Genomic DNA, 26,366 nt, shown 5'->3' on the forward strand with positions numbered 1-26,366 from the left:
AATACCTCAAATTAATTTTAACATACTTCATATATCGAATATAAACGATTACTAATTGTAAGCACACTTGACAGAACCAGAAAACGATAGTAGAGGTCATTACTCATTAGATAAGCTCTTCTACTACATCACGACATCACATTCACCCATATCGAATCAAAATTAAATTCGACATAATAACAAACAATTACGAAGGATTTTTGAAAATAATATCCTTTACTATTAATATTTAATAATAAAAACCGAATAATATTAATATAAATATAAATACCTAGTAATTGATAGAAAAGATTACATCATTTAATAATTAGAAATTAATTCATAAAATTACAATTAAAAAAAGTACTAATAATAGAAATTAAAAACTAGTTTCGCTGTCATACGCATGAAATAAAATTGATGAAAAAAATTCACAAACGTATGCAGAATATGACGGTAAAACCAAAGAAATATACGTTGAATATGACATTAAAAAGGAGAGTATAGATCAAATTTTACGAGACAGCATAAATGTAGAAGCGGTTGGTTTAAACCTGAATAAAAACACTAACAAATTATTAAACAAAAATCTAACGGTACAATCAGATTTCAAGTGCGGTGTCTAGAAGGTACTTATAAAAGCAAAAAAAACGCTCGTCGAATTTCATGGAGATAAAGAAGATTTGGAAAACACTCAAAAGGTCTAGGTACGTAAAAAAGTGCATAGAATCTAATGCTGCAATAACTTTTCAAGTGCGGTGTCTAGAAAGTAAGAAATGAGGAAAATTATAAGTCCAAAAAAAAGCACACCTCGAATTTCTTGGAGATAAAGAGTATTTAGAAAACACTGAAGGCGTCCAAGTATGTAAAAAAGTACGTAGAAACTAACGGTGCAATCAGTTTTAAAGTGCGATGTCTAGAAAGTACTTTAAGGCACTGCTAAACGCGAAAATACGGAAAATTATAAGTGCAAAAAGAAAGCGCTCGTGGAATTTCTTGGAGATAAAGAGGATTTGGAAAACACTGAAGGTGTAGAAGTATGTAAAAAAGTGCGTAGAATCTAACGGTGCAATCAGTTTTCAAGTGCTTGTCCAGAAAGTACCTTCCGGCAATGCTAAACGCGAAAATAAGGAAAATTATAAGAGCAAAAAATAGCGCTCGTAGAATTTCTTGGAGATAAAGAGGATTTGGAAAACACTGAAGGGGAATAAGTATGTAAAAAGTGCGTAAAATCTAACGGTGCAATCAGTATTCAAGTGCGGCGCCTAAAAAGTAGTTTCCGGCACTGCTAAACGCGAAAATGAGGAAAATTACAAGAACAAAAAATAGCGCTCGTGGAATTTCTTGGATATAAAGAGGATTTGGAAGACACTAAAGGGGTTTAAGTATGTAAAAAAGTACGTAGAATCTAACGATGCAATCAGTTTTCTAGTACGGCGTCTAGAAAGTACTTTCCGGCACAGCTAAACGCGAAAATGAGGAAAATTATAAGAGCAAAAAAAAGCGCTCGTGGAATTTCATGGACATGAAGAGGATTTGGAAGACACTGAAGGGGTCAAGGTATGTGAAAAGGTGCGTAGAATCCAATGGTGCATTCAGTTTTAAGGTGCGGTGTCTAGAAAGTACATGGCAGCACTGCTAAACGCTAAAATAAGGAAAATTATAAAAGCAAAAAAAAGCGCTCGTTATATTTCCTGGAGATAAAGAGGATTTGGAAAACACTGAAGGGGTCTAAGTATGTAAAAGAGTGCGTAGAATCTAACGGTGCAATCAGTTTTCAAGTGCGGCGTCTAGAAAGTACTTTCCGGCACTGCTAAACGCGAAAATAAGGAAAATCATAAGAGCAAAAAAAAGCACTCGTGAAATTTCTTGGAGATAAAGAGGATTTGGAAAACACTGAAGGGGTTGAAGTATGTAAAAAAGTGCGTAGAACCCAACGGTATAATCAGTTTTCAAGTGCGGAGTCTAGAAAGTACTTTCCGGCACTGCTAAACGCGAAAATAAGGAAAATTATAAGGGCACAAAAAAGCGATCGTGGAATTTCTTGGATATAAAGAGGATTTGGAAGACCCTGAAGGGGTTGAAGTATGTAGAAAAGTACGCAGCATCTAAAGGTGCAATCAGTTTTCAAGTGCGGCGTCTAGAAAGCACTTTCCGGCACAGCTAAACGCGAAAATGAGGAAAATCATAAAAGCGACAAAAAGCGCTCGTGAAATTTCTTGGAGATAAAGAGGATTTGGAAAACACTGAAGGAGTCTAGGTATGTAAAAAAGTGCGTAGAATCTAACGGTACTATCAGTTTTCAAGTGCGGCGACTAGAAAGTACTTTCCGGCACTGCTAAACGCGAAAATGAGGAAAACTATAACAGCAAAATATAGCGCTCGTGGAATTTCTTGGAGATAAAGAGGACATGGAAAACACTGAAGGTGTAGAAGTATGTAAAAAAGTGTGTAGAATCTAACGGTGCAATCAGTTTTCAAGTGCGGCGTCTANAAACTAAATTTTATTTAACTTAGTCATAAGGAAAATTATAAGAGCAAAAAAAAGCGCACGTTGAATGTCTTGGAAATGAAGAGGATTTGGAAAACATTGAAAGGGTGCAGGAGTGTAAAAAAGTGCGCAGAATCTAATGGTGCGATCAGTCTTCCAGTGCGACGTCAAACGCGAAAATAAAGAAAATTATAAGAGCAAAAAAAAGCGCTCGTTGTATTTCTTGGGGATAAAGAGGATTTGGTAAAGTTTAAGAGGGTGAAGGGATGTAAAAAGGTACGTAGAATGTAATGGTGTAGTCAGCTTTTCAAGTGCGGTGTCTAGAAAGTACTTTCCGGCACTGCTAAACGCGAAAATAAGGAAAATTATAAGAGCATAAAAAAGCGCTCGTGGAATTTCTTGGAGATAAAGACGATTTTGAAAACACAGAAACGGTCTTAGTATGTAAAAAAGTGCGTAGAATCTAACGGTACTATCAGTTTTCAAGTGCGGCGTCTAGAAAGTACTTTCCGGCACTGCTAAACGCGAAAATGAGGAAAATTATAACAGCAAAAAATAGCGCTCGTGGAATTTCTTGGAGATAAAGAGGATTTGGAAAACACTGAAGGTGTAGAAGTATGTAAAAAAGTGTGTAGAATCTAACGGTGCAATCAGTTTTCAAGTGCGGTGTCTAGAAAGTACTTTCCGGCACTGCTAAACGCGAAAATAAGGAAAATTATAAGAGCAAAAAAAAGCGCTCGCTGAATTTCTTGGAGATAAAGAGGATTTGGAAAACACTGAAAGAGTTCAGGTATGTAAAAAAATACGTCGAATCTAACGGTGCAATCAGTTTTCTAGTGCGGGGTCTAGAAAGTACTTTCCGGCACTGATAAACGCGAAAATAAGGAACATTATAAGAGCAAAGAAAAGCGCTCGTTGAATTTCTTGGAGATTAAGAGGATTTGGTAATGTTTAAAAGGTTACTAGTATGTAAAAGAGTTCGTAGAATTTAACGGTGCAATCAGTTTTTCAATGCTGTTTGAACAAGGTTCCGCCCGACACTGGTTGAAGGGAAAATAAGGAAAATTATTTAACATAAATCCAAAAGATAACACACAGGAAAAGCATTGGCAAGGTAGAGTATTTGCATGAACTGGCATATCCACAAGAACGGTCGTATTCAAATCGCTCCTATTACACTAAGTGTAATCGACTCCCTGCAATGTCATGATGTGTTTTGTATCACGTGAGAGGGCATATGTATACTTAAGAGACTAATTGAAAAAGTGGTGACTTCTTTTTAATTTTATGTTCCAATTGTACTTCAGGGATGTTTCTTCAATAATTAATGGCTGGTGAATATTATATTTTAACATAATTTTCCTTCTTGACCTAATTGTAATACAATAACTGATCGATATTTACTTTACCATACATTTTGCTTTACCTACGTGCAGGTGTACATCATGAAACATAGTATAATTATTTGCAATCGCTTTTCTCATCACCCTGTGTCTGTATCCCTAGATAAAGCAGTAAAATAATTGAAAAATATGAAGTTACACTTACCTTTCGAGTGTTTTGTTGAACATGAAGAATATTTTATAGATGAAAAGCTCCTTATCACTTAAGGAGTAAGAAATTAATGTAATCCATATAATTAGTAACTGCAATTACACTGCAATCCAATTATTGTTATGCCTTTCATAGTTATTAATTGACGAAAAACTTCATTTATTAGTTTACTGTACAAAATCGCGACGAAACGAACGTGTTGGTCACAATACGATTTATATGGTACTGAAAGTGACCGAGCCGATTTCTAATCTGTGACCGCTGGAAGGTTAAGGGGTGATTAAGTATCAACGTTCATGACGTAAATAGATAATTAATAAAAGAACAAAGAATTTCAATAAATTTTACAAACAGTGCGAACTTATTTATGAATAAAAAATGATAGAATAAATGTTTTTCAGTAAAACAAAATCATTAACTTACCTTTCCGGTTTTTAAATATATATTGATATCAATAATAAGACAGGAAAATAATTAAATCAAATTATATTTAATTCAATACAATAATATTAATATATGTATGTATATTGCAAGGTACACAAAATAGTATAAATCTATAAATAGTAATAAAACACTTAGGAATCAGTACAGTTTTAATTGACGCTAAAACTTATTAAGTACATAAAAAAGAGGGAAGATAAGGAAGTATGAAGGGCTGTTTTAATGCTCTATGTGATTGCACGCACTTCTCACGATTCGTATTTTTCAAGATTACTTCAATGTACAATCAATTTATTATTCTATTCATTGGCCTGAAAAAGAGAACAAAAAAATCAAATGATTTTATTTTACAATGAATTCCATTTACAGAAAATTCATTTGATTTTTATCCGCTAGAAAATACCTCAAATTGATGAGAAAAAAATGTTGCTGTCGTCACGTCCTAGCCGGGAATAGAACCCGAAGCCTTTGGCTTTTTACTGGTGTCACTTTTCGTAGCTTAGTAGTTAGAACATTGGTTCGTAAATCCCAAGGTTCGATTCCCAGCGAGGGTGTGACAACAGCAACAATTTTTTCTCATAAATTTGAGGTACTTACATTAAATGAATTTTCACATTAGATAGAGATAATTCGAGTGAATTCCTATAAAAAGAAATTACTTTCCCAATATAATTTATAATGAAACGTTGTTGCTAAATAATAATTACCAGTTTTAAGTAAGCCATTGGAAAAATTGGAATTTTTCACGGGTCCGATACTTATTGTGACCCGATTCGAATTGGAATTTATCTTGTTTTCTCTGCTGTCTAAAAGATTTTCAGTGGATCTAGCGAAATTTCTTAGAAGATTACTGCCCACCGATATAGTGACTGTCCCGTTACTTTTAGAAGAAATTCGGGAACAAGTCAAATTCTCCTGAAATAACATCGTATGATGGAGTAGAAGTTTTCGAAATAATTAAAACCCAAACAATCTACTGGGTGAAGAAAAGTGAAGGAGGCAGATACAAAAGAGCAGAGGAATAGTTTATTTAAAAAAAGTTGTAAGTTTTAAACGAGTTATATAATAAAAAAGAAGCGTTCAATGGAAATGGGAAAGCTTTTTTTAGATTCAGGAAAATACCTCCTGTAATTACTTGAAAAAATGTTAGTTCAAAACTAATAGAGGAAACAGATGTCTATAAATTCGAAGCAGGAGAAAGCATCAACCCTTTTCTTCAAAGGGTAAACGGTGCAAGGAAATTGTTAGTCAGAAATTGAAATGCACCAGAAAATATTTTAATGAAATTAACTTTTAAGAGACAAGCATGAAGATCTACCAAATTTACTGGATTATTAATACTACCTAACAATTTTTAAAAAATTCATTTAGTACTTATCAGAAAATACAATTTTGATAAACCAAATTAAAATTCCTTTGTTAAACAATCACCTGGATAAATAATACGAATGAACTTTTTTATTTTGCAAAAAGAAAATTTTGATTTCACAATTTAATATATTTATGTATGATGTATTATTTTAATAAATTATAGAACAAAAATTTATTAGTTCTTTAAATTAATAGTTGTAAACACTATAAATATCGATAATTATAAAAGACAAATTGTTAAATTATTAAAAGGGATAGAATATTGTTGACTTTTACTGTATTAAGAGTTCTTCGATAAATTAAAAGGAACAACGTGAAAAACATTAAAGAACCATTTAGAAGAACTTCTTGGAGGGTTAATTTCACTACGTTAAAGTGAATTGATTTTTTACCACTACAGATAACTTCAAATATATGAGAAAAAGTTGTTGCCACCGTCACGCCCCCGCCGAGAATTGAACCCAGATCCCTGGGTTTACGAACGTTTGCTCTATCACTAAGCTACAAGAGGTGAGAGCAGAGCCAACAACGACGACCTTGCTAAACTACGTAGGACTCAAAACCCCTTGCTTAGTGGTAGAGCAATGCTGCGTAAAGCCAGGGACGCGGGTTCGATTCCCGGCGAGAGCGTAACAGCAACAACAATTTTTTCTAATTTATTTGAGGTTATCTATAGTTAATATACTAAATAATCAGTTGCTATCTGAGAAAACAAAATGACCGACTATATTAAACAAAATATTATTCAAACATTTAGCACCTTGCACGTTGACTATTTTAATTTATTAGTTAATTAAAAAGAATAAAAGTGAGACAAAATTAATATTGAACTTACCACGGATTCCGTTTTTCTCCTGAGGTTTGACCTATTTAAGGTTTGAGCCAATTCACTCGCCAGTTGACTGCTTATCGAATCTCCGCTTGACTGAGAACTTCGATCGATTTCATCTAAACTGTTCTGAAGGAAATCCAGTTTCCCAGGTTGCCTCCTTAGAGTATCTGATGGATACTCTCCAATTACAACACTGACTGGTCTTTTTCTCAACGTGGAGGTTTCCGGCGATACGCCACCTGCGCCAGGTAGTGGTGGACACTGTGGGGGCGACCCAAAGCTGTTCGGAAGACTATCACCGTTGCTTAGTAAAAGTTTGGGCGTGACAATTCCATTGGCAGGTGAACTTTTTAATGTGCCATAGCCGTTGGTTTTGGAAACAGACCCATTGACTGGTGTAGATCCTTGTTCTGAGTGACTAGTTTTGGTTATTGGCTTGGCATATATGGGCGAATTGGTTTTTGTGAGCGTATTTGACGAAAAGTTGAGGTTGTCGTAGTCTGGGATAGGAGACGGTGGAGGCTGACCACCAATCTTTTGCGGCAGTCTGTTCGTTGTTGAAAGGGTTGAATATTTGATTGGAACCGGTGGAGGCTGTTTTGGCTTTTGTTTTTCGGTAGGTGATCTTGAAACAGTCGTTGTTGGCGGGACCGTCTTGGACGGAACATCTCCAAATGGAGGCTAAAACAAATGATATAACAGTTTTTAAGCATATTTATAATACTTGCATTAAAAAAGAATGTCACTGTAACTGTTATTCTTTTTAAGAATGCATAATCCAATCGAAACAACTGTAGAGATTAATAAATAAATTCTCACATTAAAACGAAATAAACGTTTGTTAAGTGGATAGAATACGAGGTCGGTTCAAAAAGTATCACGGATTTTGACGTATACGTATATTCGATTTCTTTGTGGCGTTATGTTGGTATTCATGTCTCTCACTTATACCAACAAGTTCGGCCATATTGAATGATCAGTTAATTTTTGGCAGCTGCTTTACTTGCGCACGTTTTGACTGGTCTTCAATTTTTGTTTATTCTGTCCGCGACGACCCAAATTTGCTCCACAGGATCATAACTGGTGACGAATCATGGGTTTATGGTTATGAAGTGGAAACCAAAGCTCAATCATCCCAATTGAAGCTACCGCACGAGTCATCACCGGAAAAAGCGCGCCCAGTTAGGTTGAATGTGAAGGTTTTGCTTATAGTTTTCTTCGATTGCATGGGCGTGGTACATCATAAGTTCTTGCCACAAGATAGAACAGTCAATGAGGAATACCAACTGCAAGTTATACGGATTTGTGGAAAAACAAAAATTGGCTTTTGCACCATAATAATGCCCCCTGCTCACACATTGTTGCTTGCGGGCGAATTTTTGGCGTTGTGAGTTTTTATTGTTCCCGAAACTGAAGAGGCCCAAGAAAGGACGACGCTACGATTAAAGAAATAAAGACGGCATCGAAGGAGGAACTGAACAATGATTTTTACTTCGAGGATTAGAAAAAACGTTGGCACAAGTGTATAATATCTAGTGGGGATTACTTGGAAGGGAACAAAATAGATATTCATGAATAAATAAATAATTTTTGAAAAAACACAAAATTCGCGAAACTTTTTGAATAGACCTCGTAAGTTAGAAAAAAGGATGTACTTGAAGAAGTCGAAGAACAAACAACAGTATGGAAGTCGATAAGAAAAATGAGAGACAAGATGCTGAAAATCATCTAGGACATGAAGTGCTAGTTAGATACATATTAAAAGGAACACCTAAATGGATAGATATTTAATTATAAAACTTCCTAATATGGTAAATTTCTGACATTACTGTTAAAGTGAAACAGAGGGTAATAAAATTACATTCGCAATTTACTGGTTTTATTGTAGCTTTGTAAAAACGTTTAACGATGCATAAAAACAGAAGTATGCTAGTAAAATGGTCAATAATAAAATATCTTAATACAAAAAAAAAGTGATTTAAACGCATACGATTATTCTTTTTGTGTAATAGTAAAGATATAAAAATTAACGTACCTATCACTTATGGTCATTAAATCATACTAATTGCTGTGGTATTTTTTTAGAAATTAGATAGGTAATTAATTATGTCTGGAAAAAATCTTAATTGACTTTAGAGCAGTTGAAAGTTAATTATAAAACGATATTTGTGTAATAATAACAATTAATCTCATGCATGCAAGATATTGTAAGCTACCTACGCACTGAAATGTGCACTTGGTGTAGTCTTAATAACTTATTTGTATTTTTTTGCATTTCTACATTGCATATTGTTATTTAGGAATTTACGTCACACTAAATGTATCTAACAATGGCAGTTAACACATGAAGTCTGCTTCAATCAGTTAACTAGACAGTATAACTTACTATTTTTGGTACTTCACTGTAAGCTCCCTCTTTGTGTTAACGCAAAGTAACAGCGGCCTGTGTATACAGTAAAAGCTCCTTATTCACAGTTTCCTTATTCGCGTTTTCAAAATTGCAACCCAGTTCCTCTATTCGCGGTTAAAAATTTCATTATTCGTGGTTGCAATCGATAAACAGAAAAGGATTCGGTGTCATTTATTAAAGGGATTGACCGCGATAGACCGCTCGTACTTAATGTGAATTTTTCCGAAAACATGGGTTTCTATTCTAAACATTGTAATTTAACGCTGCGAGATAAATATCTAATTTTTTGTATGGTAACAGACAAAGGTTCACACTACCTCGGTACGTTTTTGGTTTCCAATAATATGGTCATTAAAAGCTTTTACAAGTGCTTAAAGTTGATGTTTCTTGTAGGACACGTATTTTCAATAGAAATTAAAAAATAAAGAAATGCCCTTCGACAAGCTTTAGAACAAAGCTGTATATATCTTACTAAAAAATTTGAAACCTCTGTTTTAAACATTAAACTCATGATATCTAGAACCGATAAGCATGTTTTTACTCTATGGCGCGTGTACCACTGAATGTATCGGCATCTTTTGAATAGAAAAGAATTCCGTGTTATTTTTCAACGTATCAGCATCTCTTGAGTACTATTGGCTCGTGCCGAGGCGACTTTTATAAAAGATGTAACCGAGTGGACTAATTTCAAAATTCAAAACAAGAAAAAATCACTAAATTTTTTAAACTCTTGCCTAGAGCTGATTGTAACGATTAATTTTAATTGCGAATTTGTCAATACATTGATTTTTATTTTGAAACGTATCCCCTAAGATTCCATACTAGTTACCATTCCATATCCACGGTTTCTGTATTCGCGGCATATTTATGGAACGTATACCCAGCGAATAAAGAGCTTTTACTGTACATACATTATCCCTAATAACAAATTGATTAGCTAACATGCATAACAAACCTTGCATTATCAGACATACCAAAAGGTATTTTAAAATTCAGCTAACAATTTGTAATAAATACGCACGTTTGCGTATGCTATGTACCTACTTCATGTCTTGTATGAAAGCATGTTGGGGTCATTTAAAATTAAATAAATACGTTTTACGTTAGGTAACCACTAGGTGCTACTTAAGAAATACTTTAAGGCGAATTTCACAACTTTGTATTTGTCCAATCAATGCTCACATGCATAGAATTTAATTGCAATAACAGCAATAATAACAGTATTATCATGTAGCAAGGAGGAGTTAGAGATAGCTTTAAATAAAATGGAAGCGGTGCGGTATTGACAAAACAGTGTTGTATGAAAATAAATAAAAGTAAAACAAAATACTAGTATACAAGGGAAGAAAAAGTAGAGAATGAGCGAATATAAAGATAGAAGACGAAAAATTTGAAGAAGTGGATGATTTTAGGTGTCTAAAATGTCAGATAATTCAGGACGGAAGGAGTAGTAGGGATATAAAGCAGAGGATAGCGCAGGGTCCGGTCGCCTTCAATAAAAAGAAGTGACTTCTATGCTTACGAACGGCTAATTTGGAAATTCCAAAAAGTCGTTAAAAGTGTATATTTGGAGCACGGCGTTGTACGGTTGCAAAACATGGACGGTGGGCACTGCGGAAAAGAAAAGGCTAGAAGCGTTCGAAATGTGGTGTTACAGGTGAATAATGAGGATGCCGTGGATAGAGAAGATTAGAAATAAAGAGGTATTAGAAAGAATAGGTGAACAGAGAACTCTATGGAAGTCAATAAGAAATAGGCGAGATGGGTTGGTAGGACACCTTCTCAAGCATGAAGGTCCAATCAGAGACATGTTACAGATAGAAACAGGAGTTAGGAGGAGTAGAGGTAGACCTAGATTAGATTCATCATCATCATCATAAGGTCATCAGTCCTAAGACTGGTTGAACACGTACCTCCACTCTTTTCTATCCTGAGCTAAACTTCGCATTTCCCTAAAACTAGAGCAGCCCACATCCTTAACTATTTGCGAACAGTAATCTAATCTAGGTCTACCTCTACCCCTCCTAACTCCTGTTTCTGCCTCTAATATGTCTCTGACTAGACCTTCATGCCTGAGAAGGTGTCCTACCAACCTATCTCGCCTATTTCCTGTTGACTTCCATAGAGTCCTCTGTTCTCCTATTCTTTCCAATACATCTTCATTTCTAACCTTTTCTACCCACGATATCCTCATCATCCGCCTATAACACCACATTTCGAACGCTTCTAATCTTTTCTTTTCCGCCGCTCCCACTGTCCATGTTTCGCACCCATACAACGCCGTGCTCCAAACATACACCTTTACTAGATTAGATTACTGTTCGAAAATAGTTAAGGATTCAGGATGTTCTGGTTTTAGGGAAATGCGAAGATGCAAATACCTAATAGATATTAACATCTGACCCTTGTTGATTTATTAGTTTTGTAGTATACAAAATGTTTTGTTATTGGTTTAAATTTAATTAAGTACAACAGTTGAATTGGGTTAATTATGTAGACGCGTCGTGTAGATTATAAAGGAAATACTTACCGGGGGTGGAGGTGGCGGTGGACACACACTTGGCGTGGTGCCGTTTTGCTTCGGTGACGACACCCTTTCTGTGGCTTCTGATACCGGGGAAGACCCATAGGAATCGCTTTTCGTGCTTACTCGACTGTAGTCTCGATCCTTAAACAGATTAATAATACAAATCATTCCAAAGGAAAACCAAACAATCGAATAAATAAAAATTTAAGTACCTATAAACTACCTATGTCATTGTAAGGTTTCTAATTTACCGATTAAAAAGCTGAAATCAATATGGCGTCATAATTATTAAGGTGAAAATAAATTAGTGATGAGCAAGGCAAGACCAAAACCAAGACTGTCATCTTGCTCTTGCTATTGCTATTGCTGATATATGTAGTCTATTTATTTAATAATTCTTATTCAAATAAGTAATCGTAGAAGGCTTTACTTATTGAAACTCCATATTCAATTAAAGAAAAAGAAAATAAAGTTTGAAAAATATATCTATACTAATTGTCCACAACAATTGTTTCACCATAACATTGCAATCAAGTCTATGTAGGACAAACTGGGAGATGCTTCGATCAAAGGATTACAGAACACAGGAGGAGTTATATTAATGGGAAAACTGATTCTACATATGATAATTTTCAAATTTTGAAACAATTACCAAAAGGCTATAAATTAAACTGAAAGTCTTTATATTAATAAATACAATAAATTAAATATTTTACTAAACGATCAAACTGATGTAAATAGGTCTCCATTATTAAATTTAAATTTGTCTTCAAAAGCTTAATGCCTTACGTTGTTCCAACCCCATAAACTTTTAGTATTTATGCTAATTTTGTAACAATTTTAATCAGAACATCTTCACCTAAAGAAGCCAATGTTATGGATCTTTGAAACTTTACTTTCTTTTTCTTTAATTACTTCTTCCTCATCTTGATATTTATGGCTTTTAAAGGAAATATTTTCGTTGCATATTCGGTTTTGGTTTTAGTCTTGGTGTTGTTACTATATAAACAGTTTTGCGAAAATGCAAGACCTACACCAAGACCAATTTTGCTCATTACTAAAATAAATCATAAAAATATTTCACCAGATTTATCAATTATTGTTGTAAAGGATTCTTATTAAAAGAATTTATTAATACGTTATTCATACATGTACATATGTAGTATTTGCAAGCATTTTGATTGTTATCATTGATTAAACAAAAAATATTTAACATGATTCATTACTTACTAACTCTTTGTACTATCTAAAACACTATTTATAACCCTTGGATAGTCATTATTACAAATGGCATCAGGGCTATTATGAATGGTAATTGGTGATGAAATAGTTATAAATATTATTTATAAATGTATTCTACACCCTTTTCTGTCTTCACATCACTGTAAATTCATCAAATTTTTCCTTAGTATTAATTTTGTAAAAAAATTTTTAATAAAATTCCTTTAAGTTGATTAATCTTCTTCGACCATTCTGAATATAGAGATTACATCTCCATTGTACAAACAATCGTTATTAATTTAGATTAAATTCTATCCTGGTCCAGACTAGACCAATTTAAAACATTTATTAATATTAATATACTAATTAACAAAAAACTGATATTGATAATAAAAGGTAATAATACATATTTATTTTATCTCAAAAAGGCGCACATTCGACCTACTTATTTATGTTGGATATTATGTATTCTCTCATTGGGTATTCAAATTAGATGAAATTTTTCCATTTTCTTCAAATGGCATCTTGTCAGAGCACCTCTATTAATAAATAAATACAATATTGACAATCTATTAAGATAACAGTGTCAATAAGTAGATAAGGTAAAGTAATTGATTAATTGAAATTCCTCAGATTTTTAGATATTTTTAAGCGATATTTGTAAGAAGAAACTAAGAAGCTGTTTTTTTAATTATATTATTTAAGTAATTAATTCAACTTTTTTTATGAACTGCAAATCATTTTTATATGTTTCTCATGTGATTACCTAGAAATACATTATATTTTTTCATGGAAAAATAAAATATTATATAATAAAATNAATTGAAAAAAAAAAGATGTTCTCCCATACACTCAAATTGCAAATGTAAATTTGTATGCATAATATTGTTTTATTGACAAATTTACCACGTTATGTTCAAACCATAGACTTATAATTAATTTTCCTGGAATGTATAAGTAAAGAACTAATTTCTGTATTTTTTTTTTTTTAATTTTAGGTTCAGTAGTTTCACAGATAAGAGGGGAAGTTGGAATGGTCAATTTTCATCTATTTTCTTAAATAACTTTAAAACCATTTGTTTTAAAATCATAAAAAAGTATAGATATACGACCCTTACAACAAGCCCTTTCATTTAATGTAACACGGTACAGTTTGCAAAACATTTCTTTTAATTTCTTATTAACCCCCCAAAAATAACCCTCATGTTCAAAATTAATTTATTTACGTTATGCGTCCCTGTTTGGGTCACAGAAATTCATATATGTACCAAATTACAACTTAATCGGTCCAGTAGATTTCGGGCAAATTGACTGTGACACACGGACGGACGGACAGACAGACACATGAGTGATCCTATAAGGGTTCCGTTTTTCATTCGGACGTACGGAACCCTAAAAAGAACAAAGCGATACATTTTACCTATTTTTCATTTATATTTCTGTCAATAATGATGGATTTTAATGCACTGCTTTATGCAAAAATACACGCATACATATATGTCTGTATTGCATGTGAATATCGCGTATACTATTGACCATGAAAACTGTTATGGACTAACTAGATACCTTTCCGGTAAAAAACCTTTCATTGCTTAATATATATTGATTTTTCTATCAAATTACAGCTACTTGTAGGTACTTGCTTTTCATGTTTTATTTTCTGGTTGTACTTACAGTCTATATTAATGTAACAGTTAACAAAAAAATATCACTTAACCCAAATGAAACGTTGTCATAAAAACGAAATGATAACTTAGGTTTGATTTGAAGATTAAACAGGTCACGTACAAGAAATATTCGTGAAAGTACTTAATAAATGCTAGTACAACAAGAATGCTTCAAAATCCCTCTTCAACATTTTATCAAATGGTATGAAATAAAATAAATTGTTCCATTTTGCACAATACCCATCGAGATTTGGTTTAATTCTAAATAAAGGCGTTACTCTTATATTATTACTAAAGTGCTTTATTTGTTTTTGTAGGTTTATACAGATGTACACTTAATAAAAGCAATACAGTAGCTTAGATTGTTATCAGAAATGATTTTGACATACTTTTGAATATACTGAAATACTTAATATCTAGAATTTTTCAATCAATTATTGATTTCATAGTAAATGATGAGGCAGACATGAATTCTAAACATGTAAAATACATGACGAAATTTCATACCTGGCTGGACACTCCTATTTTGAGCCAACCTTTATATTTCTTGAAAACTAGAATAACCTACATCTGTAACTCCTATTTCTGCTTCCAGTACATCTCTGACTAGCCCTTCACGTTTGAGAAGGTGTCCTATAGTTAAGTCACTTAAAATTGGCATAGTCCGCAATAAAATTGTTGCATTTACTTTCTTCCTTTAACTTACTAACAAGACTACAGCGGTTGCTGACAGAACGCCTACTTTTAGTGACGACAAACGTTGTAGGGAATATCGTAAACATAGAAAAGAGATGTCAAGTGGCAATTGCAGCGGACACTAATAAAGAAAAAGGAATAACATTACATGTTTAATGAAAGTTCAACATTCTCAGGAAATTAGGAAAACGAAGACGTTTGTTTAAAGATCAGATGTAATTCCAACCTAAGTAACCTCTAATCCCTGCACCACCTACTATTACTCGGTTAACCCTTTTCATTTTGTCTGTACTACACTTAAAGTATTTTCTAACATAACAAGGACTTGTCAAAACCCAGCAAATGACTATAGGTACTCCCAAATGGAATTAACAGAGAAGATACGTCCATTCTCACAGATAAACAATTAAAAATTGGGGACATTGTCAATTCTGATGGGCTTGAATTATAAAATTTTGTCAAATGAAACAACTGAAATAGTAACAATGAATACAATTTAAATTTTCTTGTTGCATTACTTTACAGATTGTACTTTTTTTTCTTTCTTGATTACGTAACAATGTCGAGACACCGGTCTGGCTGACTTAATTAAAACGTTTCCTTGCAACAAGGTGAAACTGAATCTATGAAATAAGTCACCGAACGCTATAGTATCTTAGTATCTATTCATATACGACATATCTCGTATTTATAATTTATGTGCAAATTACAAATACTATGTTGATTATACTTATAATTGCTCTCATTCGTATACATATAAACATATGAGGGTTATTTCTAAGCTACTTAACGTAAATTAGTAAATCTCATTGAACAAGTCCACTATCTTCATTTTTTTTAAATTCAAACTTTCAAAATCATCGTACAGTGTCAAATAAAATTACATTCTGTTTAACGATTACTTCAATAAAATACGCTGCACACACAAGAAATGCCATCAAAAGTTAACTGGAAAACGTTACTTGTCGTACAACCTTCGTATTATTAATAATTGTAAAATCTTTAGCGTCGATTGAGTTGACAGGCTTTCCTTCTCTATGAAAATTATCGCAGATAATTATTGTTTGATTAGCAGGAAATCGATAACTCTGTTGGTTCTTTTTAGTTGACTTCCTAATTGTTCTGTTTTCACTTAGAATGTAAAAGAAAACGAAAAGTACGTAAAACGATAATCAGTTTGCACAATTTACCAATTATTACCATCATTATACTGAAAACTTTCCTTGTTAAGACTGTAAATGTAGAAAGTGGTTGAGATGAAAATCGTCACCGTGAAAAATTTTTCAGCCTAATAGCTTTTTGAAAGCTAGAAGCGAGCTAAATAGTTAGATGTAATTGATGTAATTTAGCATTTATTTAACGGTTAAATGAGACAAAATTGAAATGTTATTAAGTAAGAATCATAACAAACAAAATCTCTTTAAATACGAAGACTACTAATCGTCGTACTATCAAATGTTTCTTTGCTAAAATCAATAGATCTTGCAGATAATGTTTATGTAAAACTAAAATTGTTGTTTACAAGAATATCGGACTTCGTGACTATTAATATTTAAAAAGTTGATCAACACGTAAAATAAATTATTTACTCACGTTTGAACAAGAGAATATTTTATAACAAATTTATTTTTAAAATGAACTTCAATAAACCTTGGTGGTTTTAGGTTAATGATCAGTTATTACTACTATCCTAATTTTAAGTTTATATTCGGCTACGAAATATTAAATTTACTGCTAGATTAGTCAATGCTTATAGGCGTACAACAATAAGAACAGCATTCGCTTTAGTGTATGACGTCAGTGAAAAGTAAATATGGCGGACATTAGCCGCCATATTACGAATTAAAGCAAAACTTGTATACGGGAACATATTTCGATCTGGTTTTTAAAAACCCACGACTTGTAAAGGAATACAGGTGGTAAGATTTACAAGATGTCTTCCAAAGTAGATTTATAATATAGATTTGTAGATTTCTGTAGCTGACATGCTATAAATATGTATGTATAATCCTCTATACAACCATGTGTTAAACAATATTAATGAATAACAACAATTAAGTTCCAATGCGGTGCATATTGTCGATAATTTCGCTTTTTAAAAGTACAAAGTATATGAAACAGGGACTTAACAAATTATTTTGCGTGCTTCTTATCAACCACAATTTCCTATAACTTTTATCAGTTATTGCTAAACAAATTTTACTATCAGTAACAAAAACACACAATAACATTAATTTTGTACAGTTTTATTCCACACAGCACAGCTTTGTTATCAGAAATTTCAAAATCTTCATTATTTTAATGAAAGCAAAAAACTCAGGCAAATAAAACCAAATTACTGATTACTGATACAATTTAACAAAGTTCACAATTAGTAAAACACTGAAGTTAGAAAAAGTTTAACACGTAATAATTATGTACAAAAAACAAAAAAAAAATGAGATACTTTGAGATTTTAAACATTTTGAAATACTTTGAATTTTTGTAGTGTTAATCCAGTGTATTGGTGAATTAATTTTTGAAATAAATTTACCCACTACACATAACCTCAAATTAATGGGGAAAAATTGTTGCTGCTGTGACGCCCTTGCCGGGAATCGAACCCAGGCTTCTAGTTTTACGCACCAGTACTCTCCTCATTAATTTGAGGTTATCTTTAGTGGATAAAATTAATTCACTAATATATAACATTATATTTAAAGATATACCAATGATAATTTTATTGAAAATCAAAAATATGTATACTATTAATTGGCCGTTTTAATGCAATTATGTAAAAGAACTTAACTACTTCTGAATTTAAATCCAGGATTTTTTCTGTTCATACTCATCTATCGGGATGATGGTCATTTGAAATTATTAAATATAAAAGGGGGTTTTGGACCAAAAAGTTTAAGAAACAGTGACTTAGAGCACTAACAGTCCTTCATATATAAATTTAACCTTCTTGTTTCAGTTTTATAACAAAGTCTAAAACTGTACTATAGCTAATAGATCCTTGTATGATTTTATTTAGTTTTTGGAACCATATAGAAAGAATTTTCGGGGTAAATAGGTAATATTTTATTGTACCTCACACACGAAAAACACCGCTGCTTACTGATTTAAGGCTTCATACCATTGAATAAAACAATAATGTTGTGTAAACAGCAATTATCAGAGAATTTCGAAATTAACTTTTCGTTGCCATCCTGATAGTAATATGAATTGCAAACTTACATGGCAGATAAAAGTATTTTGTGCACTTATGTTTAGGTATCCGCTAGTTTCATGTGAGTACATATATATGTATTTGAATACCTTTTCCAATTGAAATTAAAATTTTCCTAAATTTTTTTTTACATTAGTTTTGGTCGACCGCTTCCTATGATTGACTACGTTATGTAGGGAAACATATCCCATGAAATTCTAATAACCTAAACCTTTGATGAATTGTACTTTACATCAAGGAAACCTAGGACAAAACCACCGAAAAGTTTGAAACATGAAAAAATAGGTGATTTTTAATTAAAAATTCAAGATTTAACGACAACATCCTGGATACGGAATGTAACAGAGGAGCGTTATTAAATTCCACCCTGGAACGCTAGAACCAGAGACAGTTAGAAAATCACAAAATATGATAAGAACTGAAGTTCATTTAAACCGTTTCTCGAATATACCTACTTCCTCGCAAGTTAAAAGTTGCAGAGAAATGATTATACACTTTAGTACTTTCCAATTTTTTATGCACTAGTTATTGTGTGTTTTCTATTTCCTTTTATTACTATTATTTATTTGCGGTTTGGAATATTTTATAGACATATATTATCATACGAATTATTACCTAAGTAACATCACAATATTTAAAAATAACATACGTAAATATTGCCACAATAGTTCATGAAGTGTCCAAAAAAAATGGAATCACTTAATTAAAACTATTAGTAAAACCATTTCATCCCAATAATTTTGAGAAAATTACAGTAATATTTTGCTTTTTTAAGACCGATAATAACTAGGCATCACATCTATTGAAGACCATGTACAATCACATATATAGTTAATAGTAGTAGTGACCTTTTATTTGCAAACAATAATTCATGGTTTTGATTTTCCGGTTTCTCAATCATGACAATTTACATGCTATTTATTCAGCCTATGATACCATCAATTCAAAAATGAAATTTCTTACATAGTGTGAGTCATGAACACGATGAATTAATTAAACTCATATACATTTTCCCCTACAAAAAAATCTCATTCGATTCTCCGTAATGTTCAGAAACGCGAAAGACGAGGTTTATTTATAAAAGACAAGTTTTAACTGTGATTTTATCTTTTTATTCTCGATCAGAAAAAAAACTTAGATGTGAGAGTTGACGTCAGAATACATGGACGGGAACTTTGTTAGTTTATTTATTACTCGACTGTGTTTTGTTTGTTTAGTTTGTTAAAAATATTGCTGAAAATAACTAAATATAGTATCATTAATTTGTAGATTTATAGTTCTCAGTAGTACCTGCTAGAGATGAACTGGGTACCCGGCGGTTTCGATTCGGTACCCAGTGGATCTAGCAATTTTTTTTAGCCGTGTACCGAATAACAACAATTTAATAATTATAAAAAAAAACCTACTTAATGAAAATTGGTAATTAAGATTGTATTGGAATAGGTCGTTTGTTCTAATTTATATCATTTATTGATTACTAGGTATATTAAATTATTTATTATTTCAATATAGTTTTGATTAAAGATAACTTATTAGTGTGATTTTGTCACCATGCACAGACTTTTAGCGTAATAAACATTACATTTTCGTTTCAATGGTTCCAACTCAACTCTCTTGTTGAAAATCCGACAATTAAAAATTAAAATTTCATTGGTTTAGTGTTTAAACGACTTTTTGAAAGTCTTAATGTAGCTTAAGAAGTTGATGAGGGTTGTGTTTTATGGAAAACCTGTCAGAACGAAGACATGAGGTGGTTTTACCGGATAGTACAGCTAATGCTGGGTTCACAGTTATCCGGTACGCGGCAAAATCACTGTTCGACGCATCTGTAGTATCTACCATCTTTTTATTATATTCAGGTATAGAATTAGGAATGTTGGAGTCAAATGATGTAATTTATCTATACATTCCTGACCGTAAATCATACACTTTTCAGGAAGAAATAAAATTCCACTAATTATTTAAATCTAGTGAATTAACAAAATTAAAATTCTACCATATTTATCATTTTACAACTAAAAAATTCTTTACTAAACTTGTGCAAAGCACACGTAAAGTTGAAGATGAAAGACTTACTTCATAGCTCTGAACCACGACAAGAGGCTTGAATTTCGACCCACACTGCATCATCGCTTTTCCTTTCGTTTTTCGCAATAACAACACAATAACAATAATAAAATTGTTCACATACACACGAATATTTAACTTCTGATAGATATATGCACTTAGCAGGCAACGTAATTACGCGTTATTCCTGTCATGATTATGTAACTTTTGTTTTCATGCAAAACAAGACAGCAACATGAAGAAGACACAGTCAGTTAGTTACCTGTTCGTAAAAAAACAGCCAAACGAATATCACAGTTGAATGCGAACGATGATCACGAAACAATGATTAAATCTTTAAATTATTACTGTAAACCTATGTGCCCAATGTAATGTAGATAGATGTAATAACGATTATGTATTCGGTATTCTGTCGCGTGCTTGCCGGTTCGGTTTTTGTCTTACAATTGTTTATATGACACTACGTTTGTTTCTGAAGTACTTGTTTCGAATGCTGCATAATATTATGTAGTTAGTTGTCAGTACACCTGTTAGCACGTGCTCACTAGTAATCGCGCTAATGGCACGTCCGACGTTGTTTAGGTAACTGCAGCTAACTGGCGTACAACCTGCTCCGTAATAATAATATAAAATGATAAAAAGTAACACTAACAACAATCTTGTTGGAGTGGGTGGTGATAATCTAGCCGCAGGTCTGTTCCTCTCTTTCCTCCTCCAGTTTACGTTTATTGTTTCTGTCTCTCATTTACAATTAGCAAATAAATTAATAGAAAGCGATTCTCAGGCTTTGGATTGATGGATTCACATGATCATAATATACATAACAGGAAGATGCCGCTGTTATTTAATTTAAGGGTCATTAATAAGAAACAAGTGATTGAATATACGAGGGATGTACGATAAGTCCTACTAAATAAATAAGTATTACTTCCAGAGATGAGATTTATTTGAAACTAGCTTTTCCCCGCGGCTTCGCTCCCAGAAATTAATATTCTTTCTCCATAAAACCTTTTAGCTCCCAATTCACCCTTACAACGTTTTAATTTTGTGTAATGTCGCCATCTTTCAAATACAAACGTAGCAACAACATTTCATCCTTAAGGGTTGATTTTTAAAAATTGCCAAAACACGTATTTGCTTAATTTCAGCAATGAGCATCCTTCGAGTAAATCCGAGTACAAATAAAATGTAGCCCATGGAAACGTTGCAACCTCTTTTCATTTGATTAATAATATCAAACAGCATATATACCAAGTTTCAAGTAAATTCAACCATAAATAAAGTATGTCCCAAACAAAAATTGCAACACCTTTCCCTTTTTTAAATTGTCGAGATAGATCTTTCAGAAATTAAATGAGAGACCATTAAAACAAAGTTTCAAGTAAATCTGATCACAAATAATATGTTCCATTTAAACATTGCAACTCCTCTTCACCACTCATCCCCCCCAACAGAGATTGAATTTTTTAATCAATTTCAAGTAAATCGAACCAAAAACAAACATGCAATCTTTACAAACCCCTTTTAGCTTCCTAAAGAGGTAGAATTTTGTAAAATGTTGAAATAGGTATGTACGTCACTAATTTTATATGAAAAAGCACCATACTTAACCTAGACAACATTAGGTGTAGCTGTCAATTGCGTTTTGTTATTCCATGTCAATTGCGTTTTGTTATACCATTTTTAACAAATGAAAGGCTAGACTGATGTTTTGACTGATAAATTTTTTGTTTTGCTGTCAATTTCGTTTTGTCATTCCATGTCAGTTGCGTTTACATATACCACATTTTTCTCGTGGAAAGTGATAAAAAGTATCCTATGTCCTTCTCCCGGTTGTAAGATACCTCCCCATCAATTTTCAGCCAAATCGGTTCAGCCGTTCTTGAGTTATAAGTGAAGTTACTAACACGACTTTCTTTTATATATATAGATACTTGCATTTAAAATGCAAATACAAAACGAAAAATATCTATTTTTATCTTGCATTTAAATACTTTTTGAGAAAAGCATTTTGTATTTTATTTAAGATACTTTTCCAAAAATGCAAAATACATTTTTAGCACCGATCAAACATTAGATAAAATGATGAATGAAAGTTGCTCACATTGGCTATTGAATGTATTAGAAACTTAAAAAGAGGCAAACAGACATTCCATGAATGCCTTCTTTATCTGTACAGAGCCCAAAAAATTCTAATCTCCTTGCAGATGGATAATCTAAAATATTGGATCGATATTGTTTTCCGGGTTCAATGTCATGGTCCATGGAATTTTAAAGTTCCAAATTGATATCAACACCTACCAAATCACCACTTATCGTACCTTTAGCAAGGAACTACGAAATTCTATGAATTACGACAAAACAATATCGAATTGATATACGCCAGCTGTGAAAAACTGAAAACTACAAGATATTGTGGTGTGCTAATAAATGCGTATAATCCAAAATATTTAGAAAACTTATTAGATGAACCCAAAACTAAAGAAACTATGGATTCCATTTCTTTCTATTATTACAATGTGTAAAAGATCGGAAACAAAATGGGGTTGTAAATATTTTGATATAAAATGATTGATGTTGATTTTACATCAATAAAATTATCTGCAACCCTATTTTGGCTCTGATCTTTCACGCTAAACAAATTATTCTGACAACAGTGTCTTTTTTCAAGTACTTCTAAATGTTCAACTCGGTAGGTACTAGCTGACATCTTCAGCGTCAGTTTTAGTTGCTGATGAAAAGTCTAGACCTAGCAGTTCTACTCCTGAAATGTTTTGTTACTCTTCAAAGTTCTGAAGGACTCACAAAATTTTACTAAATTCTGTAAAAAATTCGCATTCATTTGATACTCCATTATAAATGTTTAATAGAAACATGACGTGAATATTGCATAACAGAAACCGCGCATAATTGGAACACAATTTTAATTACATTAGGCCTTAAACCACCCTATAGCATCAACAAGTGCGACCTTACAGAAATGTTCATTAATCTTAAAAATCGATGCCGCCATTATGGTGTAATTCGGTAAATCCCCCGATATGGTATTTCCCCAATTGTATTATCTGGAAAGATGTTATCTTTTTCGTGTATTCGCTTATCGCCAGACGGTACATTAGAAGTCAGTGTTGTGTTATCTGTTAAAATCGAACGAATGACATGTTTGGGTCAAGTACCGAAGGATCCAGCTGAGTACCGCATCATGGTGCCGGGTATCCGACATCATCATCTCCATCATAAGCATTCGGGAGGACGCCTGTTCGATTCTGGGCCCGTCTGCCTTGGTCCAAGTGATTCTGTGGTTTCCTTGGCAAATGCTTGGACAGTAATTATTCCACAGATAATCTTTCATTCTCTTCTGTCTTCATTTCGTCCGTCTCATCTTTCTCACCCGAACCACCACCCTCCTGAAAAGAGGCTGAAGAGGGCTTTCCGCCCTACCTTCCGGCGTAGTTCGAAGGGTCTGCCCGTTCACCAGTATTACTGACTGGTGGGAATGAAACACCCAAAAGTCTTACTCATCATAAGATTGATTCTATACTACTGAGTACAAGTGCATTCAATGTTCCTTTATCATTAGTTTTCAGTTTGGTTCGTACAGACTATGTCGATGACATAAACACAATCTTTCATCAGTTTTACAGTAGATAGGTGCACACTTTTAATGAAACTTTCATCATCTTCATCATCATCATCATCATAAGGTCGTCAGTCTGGTTGGACTGGTTGGACACGTACCTCCACTCTTTCCTATCCTGAGCTAATCTTCGCATTTCCCCAAAACAGACTTCTTTAACTGTTTGCGAACAGTAATCTAGGTCTACCTCTACCCCTCCTAACTCCCGTTTCTGCCTCTAATATGTCTCTGACTAGTCCTTCATGCCTAAGAAGGTGTCCTACCAACCTATCTCGCCTATTTTTCATTGACTTCCATAGAGTCCTCTGTTCTCCTATTCTTTCCAATACCTCTTCGATTCTAACCTTTTCTACCCACGTTATCCTCATCATCCGCCTACATTTCGAACGCTTCTAACCTTTTCTTTTCCGCCGCGCCTACTGTCCATATTTCGCACCCGGACAACGCCGTGCTCCAAACATACACCTTTAACAACCTTTTTCTAATTTCTAAATTAACCGTTCGCCACCATAGAAGTGACTTCTTTTCATGTAATTAAATTTTTTGTTATTTTAAGACCCTGTACAATTAACTAATATACACCCCAAGAACATTCTTCCAGTGTGTTTTCAAATAACAAAGGCATACATAAATATAATAACCAATCGTAAATATTTTTAAGAGAACAATAAAAAGGTAATTGGACAGTTTTTATAACAAAATACAGGTAATGTAAATGTAAACACAATTATTTTTTAAGCTTTCTATAACTATTAATACACATTTACATTACATGTCGAATGTGTAACATGCACTTTATTAATTTGCTGTAGGTAGGTACTTATTGTATTGTATTGGTCTTTTATTTCCAATCTATCGTAGAAATTTACTGGAGATCGGTTCAAATTAACTGTGTAGATTATGTTGACGGGAATTTTATTTTTGTTGAAACTGCATTAGTTAGGCATTAGCAAGGCATTCATTTCAAATGTAAATTGTTGTTAATAATAACAACAACGTTTATAAACCTGATTGGCACAAATATAAAATAAGATAGAATTTATATGCGACATGTATAGTGCCTACATGTACCTACTTTTACTGAGTATAAAAAGTTTGTTATACTAATTAATTTAATAGCTTCAAAACTGAATTAAAATAATTAACAGTTATAAGGGTAATTATTTTAATTCTAGTTATCCATTTTATGAAAATATTTCTTGATTAACTATAACATAAGAAATTCTGTGAAGTCATAAAAGTGTTACATCTACATACAACGTGCATTAGATAAGGAAAAACACCGACATAATCTTTTAAATCAAGTTTGCGACATACTAGTAGTAAGAGGTCTTGTAAACATAAAACATGAACAATAGTCTTCACATTCGAGACCCAAATCACAGAGTCTAAAAAAAAGTAACAAAAAAGAAGACAGCCACTACCGGACATGAAATTCCGCAACCGATCAAAACCCTTATCAGACAGATGAACGCAACAAAAAATCAATACTTTAGAACTATGGATCCCAGCTTTAAAACAAAGCTCAACAACCTAACAAGTTAATTCAAAAGAGACCTTGAAATCACCACTTTACTCAGTTTTAAATAGGTATTGGGGTTTTTCTAGACTAATAGTGGTGTTTACATTAAATCACCAGCTGCGAAGATTGATTATAATTCATATTTTTTTGTTTGAAGTAATTGAGATACAGTTTTTCTATCTTTATCTTATAGTTTCTTCAGTTCAGCAACAAATAATTCTTCTATATGCTTCCTTATTTACCTTTGTCACCCGTTTTAATTGAGAAAAAGACACTGATGTCAAAATAGTTTGTTTACCATGAAAGATGAGAGCCAAAACAGAATTGCAAATTATTTTATTGATGTAAAATCAACATCAATCATTTTATATCAAAGTCTTTACAACCCCATTTTGTTCAAGGAGTTTAGAATTTTTTGGACTCTCTTCAATTAAAGAATTAGAAAGTTTGTCCACTTTTTAAGCTTGTAATGCCTACAATGGCTAATGTAAGCTACTTTCATTCATCATTGATCAGTGATACTAGCAATCTATATATATAGGGTTGTTCGGAAAGTCATTTCGTTTTTTTTTTGTGGAAATGAAAGACAGTTTTCGTATAATAAACAAATACTTTATTAAATTATATATTGACCGTTCTGGTCAAACACCTTTTGCCATCTTTCTGGTAGTAGCATAATTCCACGCTCATAAAATTTTTGGTCTTTGCTGGCAAAAAACTGATCGAGGAGGTTTTTGACC

General features: G+C 32.8%; 1 protein-coding gene across 3 annotated transcripts in view; it reads right to left on the reverse strand.

Moving 5' to 3' along the window:
• Positions 1 to 4,603: 4,603 nt before the first annotated feature.
• Positions 4,604 to 26,366, reverse strand: part of LOC108738449 (harmonin) — a 65,827-nt gene continuing 44,064 nt past the window's right edge. For 2 of the 3 annotated variants that reach the window (XM_018471867.1, XM_018471868.1), the window contains exons 9-12: positions 11,609 to 11,746; positions 6,672 to 7,349; positions 5,173 to 5,380; positions 4,604 to 4,776 (exon numbers count right to left, since the gene is read on the reverse strand). In XM_018471867.1, coding sequence (XP_018327369.1) covers positions 4,769 to 4,776; positions 5,173 to 5,380; positions 6,672 to 7,349; positions 11,609 to 11,746 — 1,032 coding nt within the window. In that variant the 3' untranslated portion in view covers positions 4,604 to 4,768. The remainder of the gene's footprint in view (positions 4,777 to 5,172; positions 5,381 to 6,671; positions 7,350 to 11,608; positions 11,747 to 26,366) is intronic. The other variant, XM_018471869.2, reaches the window with a different exon arrangement.

The sequence above is a fragment of the Agrilus planipennis genome, unplaced genomic scaffold, assembly GCF_000699045.2.
Source record: "Agrilus planipennis isolate EAB-ADULT unplaced genomic scaffold, Apla_2.0 scaffold20, whole genome shotgun sequence".
Taxonomy (NCBI): Eukaryota; Metazoa; Arthropoda; class Insecta; order Coleoptera; family Buprestidae; genus Agrilus; species Agrilus planipennis.